Here is a 19,622-nt window from a genome sequence, read left to right as displayed (position 1 = left end):
TAGGTTTTTAGCCTAAGAGAGTCATATAGGGAAAAAAAACATTGGGCCCGTGTCTATTCGCAGAAACTATTAAGAAAAAAAAACATGTAAAATGACAAAATTAAATACAAATGTTTTGACGATAGTTTGCATTAGACTGCCCATGGTATTGATTTTAAAGGGTAGTGTAAACATTTTTTTTTTTAGCTTGAAAAATTTTGAATATTTTTATCGATTATCGTTTGCTTTTTTCAGACGTTTTCACTCAAAACGAAAACGATGCCCTACCCACGTATGGGGAAAAAAATTTTGACACTAAAAAGGTTAAAAGGGAAAAGGGGTCATTTTATAAAGGTGCTTTCCAGGTCCGGTTCCGAAAAAAAAAGAGGGCCCCCAGCATGGGCATCGGCGGGAAAAATTTAAGGGTAGGCCCCCAAATCTCTTCCCGAAATTTTTTTGAAATTAAAAGGGATGAATATGGTTTGGGTTCGGTGCCTTTGGATTCAATTTTAAGAGCAACCCCTATAAGTATACTTAAACCCCCCAAAAGGAAATGGGGTAGGAGGAGGACACGGGGCCCCTTTTGGGACCCGGCCCCCGGATCCCAATCGGGTTTTTACTGATTGCCATTTTTACCAAAAATTTTTAAAATAACATCTCGAAAAACCCTTTTAAAAAAAGGGAAAAGATTTTTACCCTTTTTAAAAAACAATAAAAACCCAAAAATCCAATATCACCGCTACCCGGGCCCAATTCTTGATTTCCGTAATAAATGTTGTTGGGTTTTAGTAAAACGGGGTGGGGGGTGGTGGGGGGCGATAAATTTAAAAGGGTTTGGCTTTTTCTGAAAGCATTTCATATTTTTACATCGAAAACATAGATTTTTTCTTTCTTTTTAATACATGAAACATCATGCTAACGTATATTTTATGTCAGAAAAAAATATTTACGCAATTTAAATGTCTGTAAATAAAATTAAAAATTCCCAAGGGAAAATGAATGTTTTTTTTCTAAAATGTTAGAAAAACGTATATACTTTTTCCCCTATACGCGCTACTTTCACAATTTTTTGAACATTAGGGAAAATGAAACTTTTTTTTTTTTCTAAAATATTTTCAAAATTTTTGAATCACTAACGTTTTTCGATTTTTTATCGTTAAAGGTAGTAAAAACAACAAATTTCATGTATTTCCATAACATAAAGTCTGGCAGGGTTTTAATTTTGTTTTGAAGCCTTCATTAAAAAATATAGCCCCCCTTTTTTTTTTAAGATTTTCTAAAAAGTATTTTTGTTGTCGAAAAGATCCCGGAAAGGGTCCCCTTTAAAGAAAAGAGTATAGAAAAAAGACTTATACTTTTAAAAGGAAATTACTTAACCCTTTCTGGACACAATTTTTTCTTCCTTTGCAATCAGTGTAGATCATTTGAGCCTGAAAACCTTTCGATGAACATGATCTGCTGTCTGCCATTCCGCCGTAACTTTTTTGGTATGGCAACCCCTTTCGTAATTAAAAAAGTCCCGTCCAAAATTTAAGATGACCAGTTTATTATTGTTTAAATTTTGCATTTGGGAAGGTTTTAAATTTTTTATATGGGCCTAAAAAGAAAAATCATAAATTTTCGTGGGGCTTGAATAAAGGGACTGCCACAAATTTTTTTTCCATAGTTTACTTTAAATATAAATTTTTTTTTTACAGGGGAAAAAAAAACATTAAAAAACCTTTAAATTCTAATTTCCCCAATTTTGAAAAGCAGAAATTTAAATAAGTTTTTAACGTAAGATTTTCGTGATTTTGGGCCCGGATCTTTTTCTCAGTAAATTTCCCGGGAAAAACTCTTTTAAAGATGTGAATTTTTAAATTTTTTATTTATTCTTCCTACGTAAAACGATTCAAAAAATTTAAAGGGGAAAAAAACGAAAAAAAAAACCTGAAAAGAAAAAAAGGGGAAAAAATAATAAAGGGAAAAAGGAAGTGAAAAAACATATTTTCAACGCAAAAAAACCTTTAAAAAAACCTATCACTTATAGTATGTGGGGGGAACCTTTTTTTATGGGCCCCGCCCGCCCGGATAATCGCTAGGGGCGATTTTTTCGGCAGTAGATAGTTGAAGGTTTAAGTTACCCCCTTGAAACAACACTGACCGGAAAATTTTTACCCCCAGGCAATATTGTAATACATTTTTAAAAGTCAAAAAGGGTAATTTTAAGATTTTGGTTAAATTAAAATTATTTTTGCTTTAAAGTGATTGTGTGAATTTTTAAGGGCTAAAAAAAAAAAATTGATATCGCATTTTTTTTTAAAAGAATATTTTAAAAAATGGGACCAAAAAAAAACGCATTTAAAATTTTAAGGGAAAAACAGAATAATTTTATACAAAGGGAGGTTCGGGGAAAAAAAGCAGAAATTTTTTGTTCATCAAGGCTATCTTTCAAATTAAAGTTTGGTCATATTAAAATTAACAGAAAAAGATTTTTTTTTTTTTTTCAAAAATTTTTTAAAAAAAAACCCCAAAGAAGAAAAAAAAGATGGGCCGCGTCGGAGATCGAACCCCGGTCCGCCCCGGCAATTTAAAAAATCTCCAGATCGTTCGCAAAAAGTAAAATAGGGATCTGGAAATTAAATCGCTTTATATCTTTAAAATGCTTTAAACCTCAATTAAAGACAGGGCAAAATTTTTTCGGAAACAAAATGAGAATTAATTGCTTTAGGGTTTTTTTTTCGTGGGAAAAATTTAAAAACATTTGTATATTAAATGCGAAATTTGGGAAATAAATCCCCCATAGCGTTATTTTAAAAGCGGATTAAAATTTCGGCGTTTCTGAGTTCAACAATTAATTTTTTTAATTTGTTTAAATTTCAATTTCAGTTGATTTTTTTTTCAATTGAAATTGCCCAAATTATAGGCTTTGAGATATAACAATTTTGTACGACAAAGGGCAGACTAGCAGACGACAATTTTTTCCGTAACGGGTTCCCGAGTACTTACGGGGTAAAGGCGGAAAAAAACCCCACAGTTTTTTCACGTGCGCAAAGACATCGACATCTTTTTTTTGCCCCACGGGCACTTTATTTCCGGGCATTTGCCCTAAACTTTATGGCAGGGTCGTTTGGGCAGATGCTTTAAAAACCCTTGAAACTTTAAAAAAAATGCCTTTGTTTGCGTTCCCCGCGAGTTTTTTTTAAATTTGGGGGAAGGATTTTTACCCAAAAGGTAATTTAATGATGGTATAATTTAAAAACATGCTTGTAAATGTCATTAGTACACTTTTTTAAAGTTTCTTTTGCGCTGGTTCGGTTTTTTTGGAAACTTGCAGTTAATATTTCAATTTTAATTTTGGGGTGTTAACAATTAAAAATATAATTTAAAAAAAAATCGTTTAAAATATAATTATTTTTATATGCCACCATAATAAAGTTCCTGACTTTTCTTTATGGGTTTTTAAAGGGCACCATTGGGAAAATTTTATCCCCTCTAGTGTGATTGCTGATTCTTTGTCCAAAACAACTGCAAGTTTGAAAAAATTTCATTTTTGCCGGAAATTAAATTGGGCAGCCCATGTAGGCGTTCACCCAAAATTTTTTACGCACATGCGTTTTAAAAAAATATACAAGGGATTTTATTTTTAAAGCCTGTATGCACGTCTAGCTGCCAAATTAAAATTTTTAATCCGCTGGCTTACGGAAGGTCGATGGTTCTTCCCAAAGGGGCCCGCTCGTGATGAAATAAGCCCCTTTAAGGGGCCCCTGGGGGGGCTTCCTCCCAAATTTAAAACTGGGAAAAAAAGCCATATGCCCATTTATGTGTCGGTGCACGTTAAATAAAAAGAAAATTTAAAATGAAAAACCAAAGTCTAAAATTCAAATTAAATATACGCGTGTATTTATACATTAACAAGAATACCCCGTTTAAAAATTAAGCAAAAGTTTGATTTGACGCACCCCAGGCGTATTTTAGGTGCTTTTATTTATTCGGTACACCCTTTTATTTACCATGGTACGGTATTTTTTTATGCTTGCAGCTTTTTTTTCCCGAAATGCTTTTATATTTACAAATATTTCGTGCAAAAAATGGGCGTGCCGAGTTAAAAATTTAAAAATTTTTAAGCTTTTACCCACTTTTAAAAGTATTTACATTTGACATACCTTTTTTAAATTTATGTTTTATGTCGTGGGAAAAGAAATAAACCATTAAAACCTAGTGAAAAACCCGTTTTGACGTTGGCGTGTTTTTTAAATCGGATTCAAATTGGTCAAATAGATTAATATTCTAGCTAAAAACTGCTGTTCTTCTTTTAGTTTTTTTGGGGGGGTTTTAAAAGAGAAAAAAAAATTTTGGGGTTTAAAAGAGAGATTCTCGCGCTCGGGGGTTTTAACACCTTTGAAAGTCCCATATGCGTTTTCCCTTGCAAAATTGGGTTAAAAGTATTAAAGGCCCCAAAACGGTTTTCGTCAACGTGAAAAAACAACGCAGTTTTTCCTGCCAGAAAAATTTTCAGACATAACCCTTTCGCGTGCCTCACATATTAACGCACGGGGGGGAAAGATTGACATATTATTTTTTTAAGGGGGTGACCCCCCATTCTAGATGCACTAGATATTCGGTTTTTCTTATACAATTTTTTAAATGTACGCGTAAATATCTACACCGCGTTTAAAATTTCCCCGCGGGGCATGGGGAAAATTTTTTTTGTGCTTGTAAATATATACGCGAGCGCCTAATATTTTCCATTATTTCGGGGTTTTAAATTTTTTGCTGTCGCTTTTTTCGGAGTGGGTTGTATACTTACAAATATGCTTTCCATAAAGAACGTGCATAGGAAATTTTAAAATACTCAGCGTCACTGAAAAGTTACCACCTAAAGGCCCCCTTTTATTTTAAAAACCCCATTGAAATGGGTTTAAATTTCTTTTCACGGGAAACCCCCTTGACGAGCTGAGACGTCACTAGTGTAAAAAATTTGTTTAAAAATTTGAGTTTCTCCGTTTGAGGCAAGGGGCTGCAGTGCCCAAATTGGGGCCTTTTTCCCGGGAATGTCGACTTGGGGAGAATTTTCTATCGCAAAAAATTCCCTTGACTTGAAAGTTAGTCGGGCAAAACTAAAAAAGGAAAAACGTTAAAAAAATAAGGGAAAATCCTTGCTTAAAAAATGCCAAAGTTTAAGGCCCGGGTTTTAAGCCATCAGGCCTTTTGGCAAGGTTGGCGCCGGAAATTTCATGTCGTGAAATTGGACGTTTGTATGTGTTGTTTCACCGGCGTCATGAAAAGGGTTAGGAAAACATGATCAGGGGGGGGCAAAAATTTAGTAATAGAGCGCGACGGGCCCTTTAAAAAGGGGCGTCGATATTTTTATAAAAAAGTTTAAAAAAAGGGATTATTTGGGGGGGTTTAAAAATTTTTGTGGCCCTGATTTTATATAATATGTACCCACAATTTGCAAAATTTCACATAATTTTTTTTTGATGTTTTTTTTAGTGTGTGAATTTAAATAAAACCATAAATAAACCAGTTTTAATACAGTTTTTGGGCGTTTTGGTCGTCTTAATTCGGAAATTTTCTTGGTCCCCTCGTAGAAATTTTAGCATTAAAAAATTTCTGTTCTTGTCACTTTTGGGGATGTTTTAAGAAAAAAAGAAAAAAATGTGTTAACAGAGAAAATTTTAAAGGGGGCTGTTATTTAAAAAATTTTAATATATTCACGTTCCGTGGTAAAAAAGCCCAAAGGGTTTGTACGGACCATAAGGAAATTCAAAAGGAAAAGACGTAAAAGTGAAAAAAAACAAAAATAATCCCCGCCCCTTTCATTGAAATTTAAAGGGCGTTGAGGTTGAGAAAATTTATTCATTTTTGCATTGTTTTATGCGCTTTATGCTTTAAAAAGCTTTAATTATGTCCCTTTTGTTTTTAAAAAAAATATTTAGAAAACCTCGAGATTCTACATACGTTTTTAAAACGAAAAAACATGCGTTATCCCCCAAAGAAAAAAAGAAATGTTTATGGGTTTTGATAACAAAACTTGCTTTTGAAAAAATTCTTCCCCTTTGAGCCTTTTAGGTTATTATTTTAAATTTAAATCGTGTAAAATTTAAAGGGGGCTATGTTTACTGAATTAAAATGTTTCATAATTTGAAAGACTTTTTCCAAAATTTTAAAGTACTAAAATTGTCGCGTGTGTTAGACGAACCCGAAAAACCTGTCTTTGTTGTAGGTTTTTGGGGTTTGAAAATGGGGTTTCAAAAAAATAGAAAATTACGTACTAAATTTAAAAATTTTTTAGTTTTTTAATCCCCTAAAATTTTCTTGGGTTCGAACCTAACGTTTTGCGATTTGTGTATGTGTGTCAAACACTCCCTTTCTAAAAAAACTGTGCAGTCTTTGTTAGATTTTCTAAAGTGAATCATCGCCCAGATGATTCCCACTACCAAAATCAATTTGTATATGAAATCGCCCAAAAATTTTATTTTTTTAAAGGGGAAAGTGTATTTTTTCCCCAAAAGAATTTTTTTTTATTTTATTTCTACCTAATGAAAAAACTTTATTCTATCAGTTAAAAATTCATATCTCATCGCTCACAATGTTTAAAAAATGAAATCTAATGTTTTACACTGTGAGGGGATATGAAACTTGACCCTTCCTACATTGTGTATTGGGAAATTTTAAAAATTTTTTGCTTAAAAAAAGGATGAAAATTTTTTGTCTCACTTTGTTCTTTATAATATATTTTCGATTTTTTTTAAAAGGGGCCCCAAAAAAGGGATTAAATTTTTTCTTTTAGACACAAAGTCTTTAATCAAAAGTAAATTGGAAAGTTTGTGCGGTTGAAGCCTTTGACCCAAAGGGCCCATCCCCCGAGCAGCGATTTGTAGATTTGCGTGTCCCCTTTTTAAAATAAAACAGGGGGGGCCCACATTTTTTTTCATAAATCCCTTCCCCAGGGAAAAAAAATTTTCAGGAAATATTTTTCCCAAAAGGAACGCATTCCCATGAAAATGTTTCCCCAGGGAACAGTTTCCTTTCGGAAGTATTCCCAAGGGAAACCCTTTTTCCCATTTGGGAAATTCCCCAAAAGGAAATTTTTTTCCCCTTTGGGAAAAATAAAAATTTTCCCTTTTTTTTTTTTTTTACAAATAAAATAGCCAGTGCCTTTAAAAATTTTTTTTTAAAACAGGGTTGAAGTTTTTCTTTAATTTGTTTATTTGCAAATAAAAAAAATTAAAGGGTTTTTCCCCTGGGAAATTCCCATGGGAAAGATTTTTCCCAAAAAGTTTTTCCCCTGGGAAAAACGCCCGTCCCATGGGGGAAAACCATTTTTTCCCCTGGGAAAAAGAACCCTTTCCAAGGAAAACGGCCATTTCCCCTGGGAAACAGAATATTTTAATTTGCAATATTTATTAAAATTTAAAAAGACTAGAATTTATGAAAAATTTTTGGTGGTTTATGGTAGATATGGGCTATCATTTGTACTATTTTAAAGTTCAAAGTCTTTGTGAAGTACTTGCATTTTTGCCCAAATTTTTGTCCGTGGCAAATTAAAATTGGGGGGGTATTTATTTAAATTTAAAAGTGAATTTTTGTAAAAAAATAGGATTTGGGAATTTTTCGTATTTGGGTTAATTTCGGGGGATAGCTTGATCCCAGCATCACACTTATGTTATCTGATATAGTAAATTGGAACCAAAAGTATTGTTGTAAAAATTTTATGTTCGACTTCAATTTCCCCTCTTTAACAGGGCTTAATAAACCGGTTGCTTTTATTATCCTTCTTGGTGGCATTCTTTGCTTCCAAAGGATCTTTTTATAGATTTTATTAACTATCACAAAAGCAATCTTTAAGTGCCGTGTGGCGGCTGTAAAAAGTCTCCCCGTACTTGGATTCAGTGTTATTATATTTTCTGGTCCTTTGGGATCATGAAGTCCATTCAACATATGTGTAATAGAGTTCCGCTTAAGCCAGTGCTAGTGGGCGTGAGAGATGTTGCACATTTCATTACCTCTCATGAACAGACTCAATCAAACCGGGTCTGCTATTATTCTTCTTTGTGGCATTCTTTGCTTCCAAAGGATCTTTTTACAGATTTTATTTTGGATCAATCAGAAACAAGTTCTATAAAAAGCACCAATCAAAGCGCACTTCTTCTAGGGTATAGCAGCGAATTCATTCTGTATTAAGCGACTGATGTAGACACATCGAGGACTCAACTTTTTCATCCGAGTACCTTGATAAGTATTCATCAAATACCTTGATAAGTGAGCTATTACAGCTACACTGTCAGGGCGGATAATTTATAGAAAAGAAGATGTTTGAGATTAAAGAGGAGTTGCAGTATTGTAACTAGGTTTCGCGCTATAGATCAAGCGCATATAAGTTAAACCTTTATTGGATAGTCGAATGCTATAGACGATAGCAAATATAGGCAGAGCATCGAGAAACTGAGACAGAGACATATGGTTTGGTTATATACTGAGACAGTGGTAGTTTTCCAGCTTACAGACGAGGTTCAACGTTTTTGGCCAAGTACAGCCAATGCATTGGAGTCATACCTAATAAGTAGTTTAATGCTATATATTATAGCATATAAGCGTTGCGATAGGACTCGTATGTTATTGATTCAAAGACATCGTCTCACGGGAACTTAAACAAACGAATCAGTCAAGTATAGTATATCCAGCCTATAGGAGTTTGAGCTGATTATCATTAGTTGAAGGTTGTTAGTTTGAAACATTGAGTGATTTACCTGATCCCTGAAATTATCTAGCTCAATTGAAATCATTTACGAATCATTGGTGCACGAAAACATTAAGTAATATGTACAGTTGAACTTCAATGGCTCGAACTCGGATCTTTCGAACACCCGGTATCGCTCGAACTCTTCGCCCGGTCCGAATGTATTCCTTCTTTATTCTTTATAGTTCTACCTCGGATCGCTCCAACTTCGAAAATTCGAACTCTCGAACTCATTTTGTGTTCCCGTCAGCTCAATTACAGTGATAATAACACATATTCAGAGGAACAGACGATTTGTCGCCGGAATGGCATGTGTTTACAAAGTTTTTCACACCTCTGCCTGACATTCGCCAAGCTGCCCCTTTAACCGACGCGTGCGTAATTTTCACACGCTTATGTAATTAGCGTCGGTATACGACAAACATATTAAACAAAGTGACTTTCGTTCACTGCAATTCTTTAATGGGCTTTGATTAATACGAATAAAATTCTTTAAAATAATTGAGCAGTGTCTGTCTTTATTTTTTCTGCATAAAAACGCGAGCTCCGATGTCAACTTTCATACTGCTTTAGCATGGCTGAAGAACTTAGTAAAGGACCCGGAAACGGGGGGATAGCTAGGTCGGCTACTGGAAAGCAAGGAACAAAACGAAAATTAGATCCAAAAACTTTAGAAGCAAAATATAACGCCATCATCGGATGTGAAAAAAGGTCTGAAATCAAAAACACAAATCGCTAAAATGTTTAATGTTAAAAAAACCCTCTCTGGCTGGATAAAAAGGTCGCTAAATTTGGTCCAAAGCGACGAAATATGAGAACGGTAAGTTATTTAAAATATTTTTCTTGTTTATTATAAGTGTTGGATTTCTTAGAAAATATATCGAATGCATTCATGATTAATTTGAAATGTGTAATTTATTTAATGTAAGTTTCTTTTATGAAAATTTTAAAAGACTATTAATGTGCATATATGTTTCTATTGAAAATTATTTTACGTTCATTGATAATCATGTGATATTTTTTATATTTTCATGGCAACTACGAAGAATTAGAGTCAGCATTGTTACGTTGGTTCACTCAGGTTCATGACAGCGATATCAGCGTTACGGGGTCGATCCTACTCCAGAAAGTCAGCTTCTTCGCCGAACAACTGGGTATCGACGACTTCAAACAATCTACAAGGTGGCTGGATAGGTTTTAAGGAACGAAATAACAATACATTTAAGACTGTTAGTGGTGAGGCGAAATCCTTTGATCAGAATGAGGTTGACAAGTGGTCAGTGACATTAAAGTCTGTTCTCACTCAGTACGAGCCTCGTGACATCTATAACGCCGACGAAACAGGCTTGTTCTTCAAACTCACACCAGATAAGACTCTAGAATTTAAGAATGTGAAATGTGTAGGTAGTAAACGTAGTAAAGAGCGAATTACAGTTTTAGTTTGTGCCAACATGACCGTTGAAGACAAAGTTTCATTGTTTGTGATAGGTAAACCAACAAACCCTCGGTGTTTCACAAACGTTAAAACTATCCCATGTAAATACGATGTCAATACCAAGGCATGCATGGCGGTAGATATCTTCAGTGACTGGCTCCTTGAGCTTGATAAACAATTTCAAATCCAAAAACGTAAAATCGCGATGGTTTTTGACAATTGTCCGGCACACCCAAAGGTGGTCAAGGGTCTACGTAACATTGAGCTAGTGTTTCTTGCTCCCAATACAACAAGTATGACACAACCGATAGACCAGGGTTTAATCAAGAGTCTGAAAGTAAAGTACTGAAAAATAATCATCAAAAAACAAATCCGATGCATGGACAACGACAACGAATTCACAATTCGCAGTGCTAGATGCGTTACGGTATCTCCGGCAAGCGCGGTCCCAGGTGAAACTTGAAACAATCGCCAACTGCTACTTCCACGCCGGGTTCCGACTGAGTGAAATCATTCCACCACCCGTGTCCGTGGTCGACGACGACGACGATGATGACGACGTTCCGCTAGCAACTCTAGTGGAACTCTACAAGATCCAGCTGGGTGAGATGGACTCATACATTGGCATAGATCTAGATATTCCAGAGTGCGCCGAGGTAACTGATAGTGACATTGTGAATGACTTGATTATGGCTAGAAACAGTGATGTTAGTGAACCAGAAATCGACGACGACGAGCCAGCACCAATACCGCCACCGTCTCTGTCTGACGCTATAAAAGGATGTGAACGCTCACTCAGTCCTTCGAGTGCCACCACGAACTCAATCTCGTGTGTTCTATGTACAAATCTCTCTCCAAATTAGAGTTCAACAAGTGTTCAGTGGTTCAGTCCCCCATCAAGGATTTCTTCGAAAAATAAACTGTATACTGTTCATGACTCACTGATATTGTCAATAAACTGACGTATGCTCATTAATGTTGTATATTGATTTCATGTGTCTATTTATATATCTACATGTGACGTCATTTAGTACTGTTCTTATATAATCATATTAGTGTTTTATCTGTGTTTTTTCGTATCTATGTCATGTTTGAAAATAAATAATAAAGAATATTTCAGCGTTCGTTTTTTATTTATCATCGTATCATACACATATTTAGGTACAATATGACAATATATTACGATGTAAGGTTTGTAACACATCATGCCCTCGAATTCCCGAATTAAAAATGGCCGCCATTTGGATGGCTCGAACAACGGAAAGCTCACTAATTTCCGCGGGACCCTCGATTTTGAGCTATCGAAGTTCGACTAATTTATAATAACATTAGTATGCTGAAGTATATTTCGTCATATGAGCGCAAAAACTTGATAACTGACTTTTTTTCAAAAAGTATTTTTTTGCATTGCATATTTTAGTCCAAAATGATGTCATACATATACCCCCCTTTTATTTTTTTTTTTATTTTTTATTTAAAAAAAAATAACTTTTTTCAGAAGTTTGCAAAAACCTGCTATCTGCAAACCAATTTTAATAAGAGCAAAAACAGGACAAGAGCACTTGGCTTGATTTTGCACTTATAACATATCATTAAATGCATAAATTCTAAAAGCAAATAAAATCTGTAAAAAATCCTTTGGAAGTAAAAAATGCAACCAAGAATAATAATAACATACTCCGTTTGATTCAGTCTGTTCATGAGAGGTAATGAAATGTGCAACACCACTCAAGCCCCCTAGCACTGGCTTAAGCGGAACTCTACTATACATATTATGTTGAATGGACACCATTATTCCAAAGGACCAGAAAATATAACAACACTGAACTTGTTTTTGCAGCTATGATTTGTTAAAAGACAATTTAACAGATAAGCAAACAAAAAAGTAAATTTGCATTTTTAGCAGGACTACACGACTATTCAAAGAATAGTCTAGCTATTCTACTCATCCTGGCATCGGCGTCGGCGTCACACCTTGGTTAAAAGTTTGCATCCAAGTACATATGGCTATCATTAAACAGCATACAGCTTTGAAACATTTTTTTTTCTTCTTCTAGGTCAATTACCAACCTCACTGAGTCAAGTCCCATAACTCTGAGATGCATTTTGGCCAAATTATGCTCCCTTTTGGACTTAGAAAATGCTGGTTTAAGTTTTGCATGCAAGTTACTATCTCCAATACTAATGCAGATATTGAATTGAAACTTCACATGTGTCTTAGGGGTTATAAAAATAGTTGATAGCATCAATTCCCATAACTCTGACATGCATTTTGGCCAAATTATGCCCCCTTTTGGATTTAGAAAATCATGGTTAAAGTTTTGCGTGCAGATACATATAGTTAAAGGCATATAGATTTGAAACTTATTTTTTTTTTCTTTTTCTAGATCAATTAACAACCTCACTGGGTCAAGTCCCACAACTCTGACATGTATTTTGGACAAATTATGCCCCCTTTTTGGAAATAAAAATTCTGGTTAAAGTTTTGCGTGCAAGTTACTATCTCCGAAAACAAATGCAGATATTAAATTGAAACTTTACATGTGTCTTAAGGGTTATAAAACTAGTTGATTGCATCAAGTCTTATAACTCTGACATGCATTTTGGCCAAATTGTGTCCCCTTTTGAACTTAAAACTTCTGGTTTAAGTTTTGCATGCAAGTTACTATCTCCAAAACTAATGCAGATACTTGATTGAAAATCTATAAATATTTTAACATTTAGGGTAATATTCCTGCTTCCGGGTCAACGATTTGGATAGTCGAGCATTGGCTGTCTTACGGGCAGCTCTTGTTATTATACAGTGTGTATTATATAAAGAGTTGAAATTATAAATAAAGTTATTCACACTTTTTGGTCTGTATGTTTGAGAGCTATTCGTAACAAGAGCTGTTCGTAAGACAGCCAAAGTTCGACTATTCGAATTGTTGTCCCAGAAGCAGGAATATTACTCTAAATGTTAAAATATCTATTGAGTTTCAATCCAGTATCTGCATTAGTTAACTTGCATGCAAAACTTTAACCAGAATTTAAGGATCTAAGTCCAAAAGGGGGCATAATTTGGCCAAAATGCATGTCAGAATTATAGGACTTGATTCTATCACCTAGTTTTATAACCCTGAAATCACAAGTGAGGTTTCATTTCAATATCTACATTAGTTTTGGAGATAGGAACTTGCATTCAAAATTTTACCCAGGATTTTCTAAGTCTAAAAGGGGGCATAATTTGGCCAAAATACATGTCAGAGTTATGGGAGTTGATCCTGTGAGGTTGGTTTTTGACCTAGAAATAGAAACAAATAGTTTCAAAGCTATATGCCTTTAGATAATAGCTGTATGTACTTGTATGAAAAACTTTAACCAGGATTTTCTAAGTTCAAAAGGGGGCATGCTTAATGGCAAAAATACATGTCAGAGTTATGGGACTTGATCCTGTGAGGTTGGTTTTTGGCCTAGAAATAGAAACAATTAGTTTCAAAGCTATATGCTTTTAGATAATATCTTTATGTACTTGCATGAAAAACTTTAACCAGGATTTTCTAAGTCCAAAAGGGGGCATGCTTAATGGAAAAAATACATGTCAGAGTTATAGGACTTTATCCTGGGAGTTTGGGTTTTGACCTAGATAAAAGGAAAAATTAAGTTTTAAAGCTATATGTAATTGCATGTAAAACTTTAACCAAGGTGTGACGCGCAGACGCCAACGCCAGGGTGAGTAGAATAGCTAGACTATAAAATGGTTATCTTGTTTTTTTTAGAAAGTGTAGTATTTTTTTCTGTATGAGGGGGTACGGGTACGTAAAATTTGCGATTTATGCTTAATCCTGAATTCTAACGGGATTTCAATACTGATTATGGTTGTCGATTACTTTAGGTTTAAGTTATATGTTGTCAACAAAACTTGGCTAAAAAGGTATTTTAAGTAGAAATCTTTATTCGGGTGCAAGATCCTTGTAGTAAGTATTACTGCAGATGGTTTTGAATTTTAAACTGTGACAGCCAAATGCTGAATTCTAGTGAGCTTTTAGAATATAATTATCAGTAGGGTCTTATAAATAAGAAGGAAATATATATATAATATTCAAAAGATGGTACTCCACTCCCCATCCTCCCTGCTTATACGCTTATGTATACAGTATAGATTTTATTGAATAGGCGATTGTAATAGTTTTAAATGCCAGTTTTTTGTTGTTGAGATATTGAATATCAGTATATACAGATTTTCATTTTTTTTTAAATTCTTGATACTAACAGTATAAAGATCTGTTTGTTTTAAAATAAAACTGAAAATACAATAGAAAGCAACACATTATGTTTTAGCTCATCAGTTTTTTAAAGTATGAGCTTATTTCATCACCCGAGCGTCATCGGTGTTACTGTCGGCATAAGCATTAGGTGATAGGGCTAGTGGCATACTTTAAGTAATTAAAACCTGTATTTGGTTGGGAATTGTATGTTGAAGTCATAAAAAATTAAACAACTGGGGCGGACCAATTGTAAATCAGCTCCCAAGCTTAGATATGTAACTCAAAATCATAAGCTGACTGCGGAGTGCAAAAACAAATAAGATTTGGTTACGTCATAATAGTGTTTTAAATACAGTAAAGCCAACTTCGTCTGCTATGGGAAATCCCTCAAGCTTAATTAAAATAGCATTTTCCAACCTAAAACATTTGGATGTTGATTCTGAATTATTGAGGAAACGACAATTACCATTTATTTAACAACTTTTCTGTTGGAGAGTGTATTTGTGCTATACTAAAAATAAAAGTATCTATCTATCTATCTATATATGTTGCATTAAACTGATTGGTATTATTAGTAAGTTATCAATTTTTGTCACTGGGTTTCTACATTTTCAAGTCTTGAACATAAATAATTATAATATTAATTAACACCAATTGTAACTGAATGTACTGAAGTGAAACATATACAGCTATACAACATAGTATCTTTAATCATGCAGATGCTCTCCAACCATACTGGTTATGAGTCAACTTTGAAATCTATTCATCTTATTATCTATGGATATGGAAAGCTTTACTTTAAGTTTGGTTGTGCAAAAATGCATTAAGTGCACATAGCTACTTTTTGCACACATACAAATGATGCAAAAGCCAATTATTAGCATTTAACCTGTTTTTGCACATAACAATTTCGGAACAAAATCAAGCTATGTGCATATTTAACAATAAACTCTTTTACAGTAATGATTTTATAAAAATATCATCTTAGGTCTAAATTCATGTATTTTCAACTGTTAGAAAATTATACACATATAAAATGAACTCAAATTAAAATAGGAGAGATTAGTAATTTGACTCTCCTGAAAAAGTATTAAAAATGTCAGTTATCTAGTTTTTGCGCTCATATGACGATTTGTGGTATATATTGATTCCTCAACATGGCTACATGCTTTGCAAACGAAATTATATACATATATATAATATACATATATATATGATTTCGTTTATCAAAGCGTGTATTATATCCATAAAGTGTTGCCTGGCATAAATCCCCATCCAAACGGTGGAAATTTAAAATGATCCCTCTTGTGATAAATTGTTGTATTTATAATATTGACATAAAGAGACAGATGTTAATCTAAAATGAAGCAGCAGTATCCGAATTGTAAGTTATATTTAACTGTTGCCTCCGGTAATAAATAATATGAAATAATTGAGCGAAACGGATTTTCCATTTTAAGAATATTGTCAAGATAGTGTAATGTATTATTAAATGCAGTAATAATATCTGCCTACGTATCTGGAGAAAGGTTCAACATAAACTCTCTTTCATAACAGTATAAAAACAAATCTGCGACAAGGGTTGTACAATTTGTTCTCATAGGGTTACTTGTCAGAATAAATGTCCTTAAATGAAAAGAGAGGGACTTACAGTTTTTGTTTACAAATTTAGTCACAGGTCCATATAGCGCAATTTTCAACAAAGCAACTAGTAAAAGAGCTTTGTTGAAATTGCATGCAAGCCATGCAGCATTCTTCCTGGCAAAAGTCTTTTGATTTAGGGCAGTTTTAATTTTAACCAACCAAAATATTAAGTGTTTACCTTTGGGAGGAAGAGAGTAATTCTAAAACTTTTTATACAAGGAGAGAAAGATTGGAGCTGTCTCTCTGTTTTGCAGGAATGTATCGGTCGAACTATGTACAAATATGTAAACATGTTGACATGTATTTATTTTGTTGGGTTTTATATCACACCGGCACAATGTGAGGTCATATGGCGACTTTCCAGCTTTTGGTGGTGGGGAAAGAAAGGAGGTGCCCCTCCGTGTATAATCATGCAAAGGCATTGATCGGCACATGTGTAGAACTACTGACCTTCATTAAGTCAATATAAGCCAACTGGATGACTTACTCACATGACTGCTACAACCCAAGCGAGGTTTCGAACCCGCAGCGTTGAGGGGCACTTGGGCATCGAGGAACCCGAATATATAGAGGTAATTGTGTTAGCTTATTTGTTGATATATTTTATGTTGTAATGTTGCTGATTTTGTGTTCGTTTTCCGTTGTTTTCACATGTATTTTATCAATTCAGTATGATAATATTTACTCTAAAGTCCCCTAAATTTCTATGTAATAATACATGTTGTTGTTATATAAAAAGTTATATAAAGATTGTTATTGAAAAGTTCTTCTTGTTTCTCAGTAAAATTTGGGCAGTTGAAGAAATAGAACAGTGAACAATGTCTTCAAATTCACCGCATTTGCAGAGAGAACTTATATATACTTATATATTTAGGAAATAAATTTCCCTTAAGTGAACCGTTAAGTCTCAAGTTTGTTTTATACCAGTACAAATTCTTGCTATATTGTTATGTTGTGCATACGGCACCCATGTATAAAAGAAATTGCATTATAAAACTTTTTTGAAAAAAATCCAGAGGCCTACCAGAGTTTATGACTTGTAACTGCTAGTTACTGCAAACCGTTTATTGGAGGGGGGATGTCTAGACGTTATTTTCGAGAAATTGATAAAGATTCCATTTTATTAGGATTGAAAGTAACCGGCCATTTATTCAAATCTTGACAAAAGGCATTGAAGTCAGAAAAAAGCCGGTTCGTACTTGAGTCAATAGCAAGAAAGCGAGATTTCAACAAGGTTATAGTGTCGTTTGAAAAGAATTCTGGGTGGTAAGACGAGATATGGAATTTTAATCAGGCGCATCTTGCTAATTGTTCTTTCAACATGTGCTAATTCCAACTGAGAATGTATTTGCCTGTAGTTAGAGTCCGAATAAATAGGTTGCAAATAGGGTTTGATAGTTCCTTAGAATACAGTTATTTATCACATCTTCACCTGACAACCTTGCCTAATGATTTTAATATTGCCGTTACTTTGGTACTTCGTCTTCTGTAATTTTAGTGAGTTAGTTAGGATCATAGGGATTAAAATCTATGTATAGTGGTCATTATATTTCGTTTATGATTGAAAGAAATTTTTCAAAATTTTACTTTGTCAGTATCTGAAAAACTTGAGTCACATTATCAATGTGTATACCTACGCAATTATAAGACAGTAACATTGTAACACCTTTTCCCTTAACAAATTTAGATTTGATTGATTAGTGAAAATTCAGTCTTCTTATAAATGCTATTTGCTCATAAAGTATTCATCTATATATTAATGGCATTTTAAAATGGTAAGAGGTCATAACAAAGATTGCAATATTTGATGTCGCTGAAACATTGGTATGTTCTAAGGTTGCTGTCATCATAATAGTTGATCTTGTTCTATGAGGTTAAGTAGATTTTTAAAAAGAGTTTGTTTACTAACTATTTCACCTACTAAAGGATTTATCTAATGCTTTCAAATTTGATCTTAGCAAAGTCTACAATTTTCTGTTTACCTTGTTTCCCTTTTTCGCGATAATTTGAAGAGCTGACTTGGAACTTTCGTTGAATTGGCTATCGCTAGGTGTCCTCCCATTGTTGTCACATTCTAACAGATCATAATAAACTGTCAGACTATTGCTGGAACCACTTGTCTCTATCAAGCAGTCAAGAATTGATAGAATCGTTTTCTGTGAAGAAATACACAAAACATGCATAAAGTATTACTTGAATGGGAACACCTCGATAAAACCATAGAAAACATATCATTTGAGAATTCTTTATGGACAATATTTAATCGGTAGAGCAGTCAGTAACAAGTTTCAGATGGTCGCATAAACATCATTTTGCCAAGAAGTGGCGGAATTTAAATGACACTGACTTCGATCCGTCGACCTCTAAAACCTTAAGTAAACCTTATCAAATCATTTTCTTTCATATCCTTTCTAAGCGTGTTGGCTCCAGGGTCCTTATTAAATAGTTGATCCCTTGTGAGCTACAAAATCTAGAAAGTTGCCATTATGACATCAGCTTTTATGTACAACCAAAGTTACGTAAAAACTAGTCTAGCTGTGTGGCGGCCGTAAAAAGTCGCCCCGACTTCATCTCAGTGTTGTTATATTTTCTGGTCCTTCGGGATCATTGATTTCAACTCATTTAGATTTGAAGATTGAATACTGCTTAAGCCGGTGCTAGGGGGCGTGGGAAGTGCTGCATTTTAAATTACTGCTCATGAACAGACTCAGTCAAACCGAGTCTGCAATTTTCACTGTTTGCCTTGTTATCGGTGTTTCCGAGGGATCTACTTTTCAGGTTTTATTTAATAATAATTGTTTAGATTAAACTAAAATTTTGTAAGTTTTGTTTTAGGAATTAAAAATGATTTCATCCGCTTAAAGAGAATTAAAACATAAAACTATATATATTTAACTACTCAGCTTTTAGTGGCAATTACCTGCATATTGGCGTCCAGACGTACCAAATCATGTATGGAAAATTCGGCTTTCTTTGTATTCGACACAAATAATTCACGTACGCTTAAAATAAAAGGATAATTATACAGGTTTTAATAAAGCATAATGCATCATTTCATAATGAAATCAAAGATGAAAGCAATATGATTCAAACAGCAACACAGGAATGATATAAGTTTATTGAAATTGATCATGATTTCATTCTGCAAATCAAATCTTCAGATTCACCATTAAGCAGTTATGGGTATCATATTGAGCTGTTGATATACTAGTAACTGTATGTCATAATGAAACTCAAAGTTGAGGACGTATAACTAGTTTCATAATAAACATTATCCATACAATTACTAGTGTAGGGGTTTCAGAATACCTTGAAAAGTGCTGTAATAGCATACTGAATGAGAATAATGAAATTTATTTACCGTTACAACGCAGTACAAATAAATCTGCCCAACGCCATTCTGACGCTGTCATATCAAACAAAATTAATAAATACAACTCATCACTACTGGTTGTTCTATGTTGCTCGTCATTAAATGCATTTTCTATACCTTCATTCATTCGAACAATTATGATATTTGAAGAAATGACTGTATTTTCCGCGTATTTATTAAACCCATCACGCACGAGCAACTAAATCCCCAGCTCCTTAA

The 19,622-nt window shown here is 33.9% G+C and overlaps 1 protein-coding gene across 1 annotated transcript in view; it reads right to left on the bottom strand.

Moving 5' to 3' along the window:
- LOC123530043 (uncharacterized) overlaps positions 1-19,622 on the bottom strand; it is a 112,672-nt gene that overhangs the window by 47,218 nt on the left and 45,832 nt on the right. Inside the window, exons 7-8 of the mRNA XM_045310733.2 lie at positions 18,951-19,032; positions 18,013-18,186 (exon numbers count right to left, since the gene is read on the bottom strand). Coding sequence (XP_045166668.1) covers positions 18,013-18,186; positions 18,951-19,032 — 256 coding nt within the window. The remainder of the gene's footprint in view (positions 1-18,012; positions 18,187-18,950; positions 19,033-19,622) is intronic.

This window comes from Mercenaria mercenaria, chromosome 13 (genome assembly GCF_021730395.1).
Source record: "Mercenaria mercenaria strain notata chromosome 13, MADL_Memer_1, whole genome shotgun sequence".
Taxonomy (NCBI): Eukaryota; Metazoa; Mollusca; class Bivalvia; order Venerida; family Veneridae; genus Mercenaria; species Mercenaria mercenaria.
This window is presented reverse-complemented; position numbering and strand designations above follow the sequence as displayed.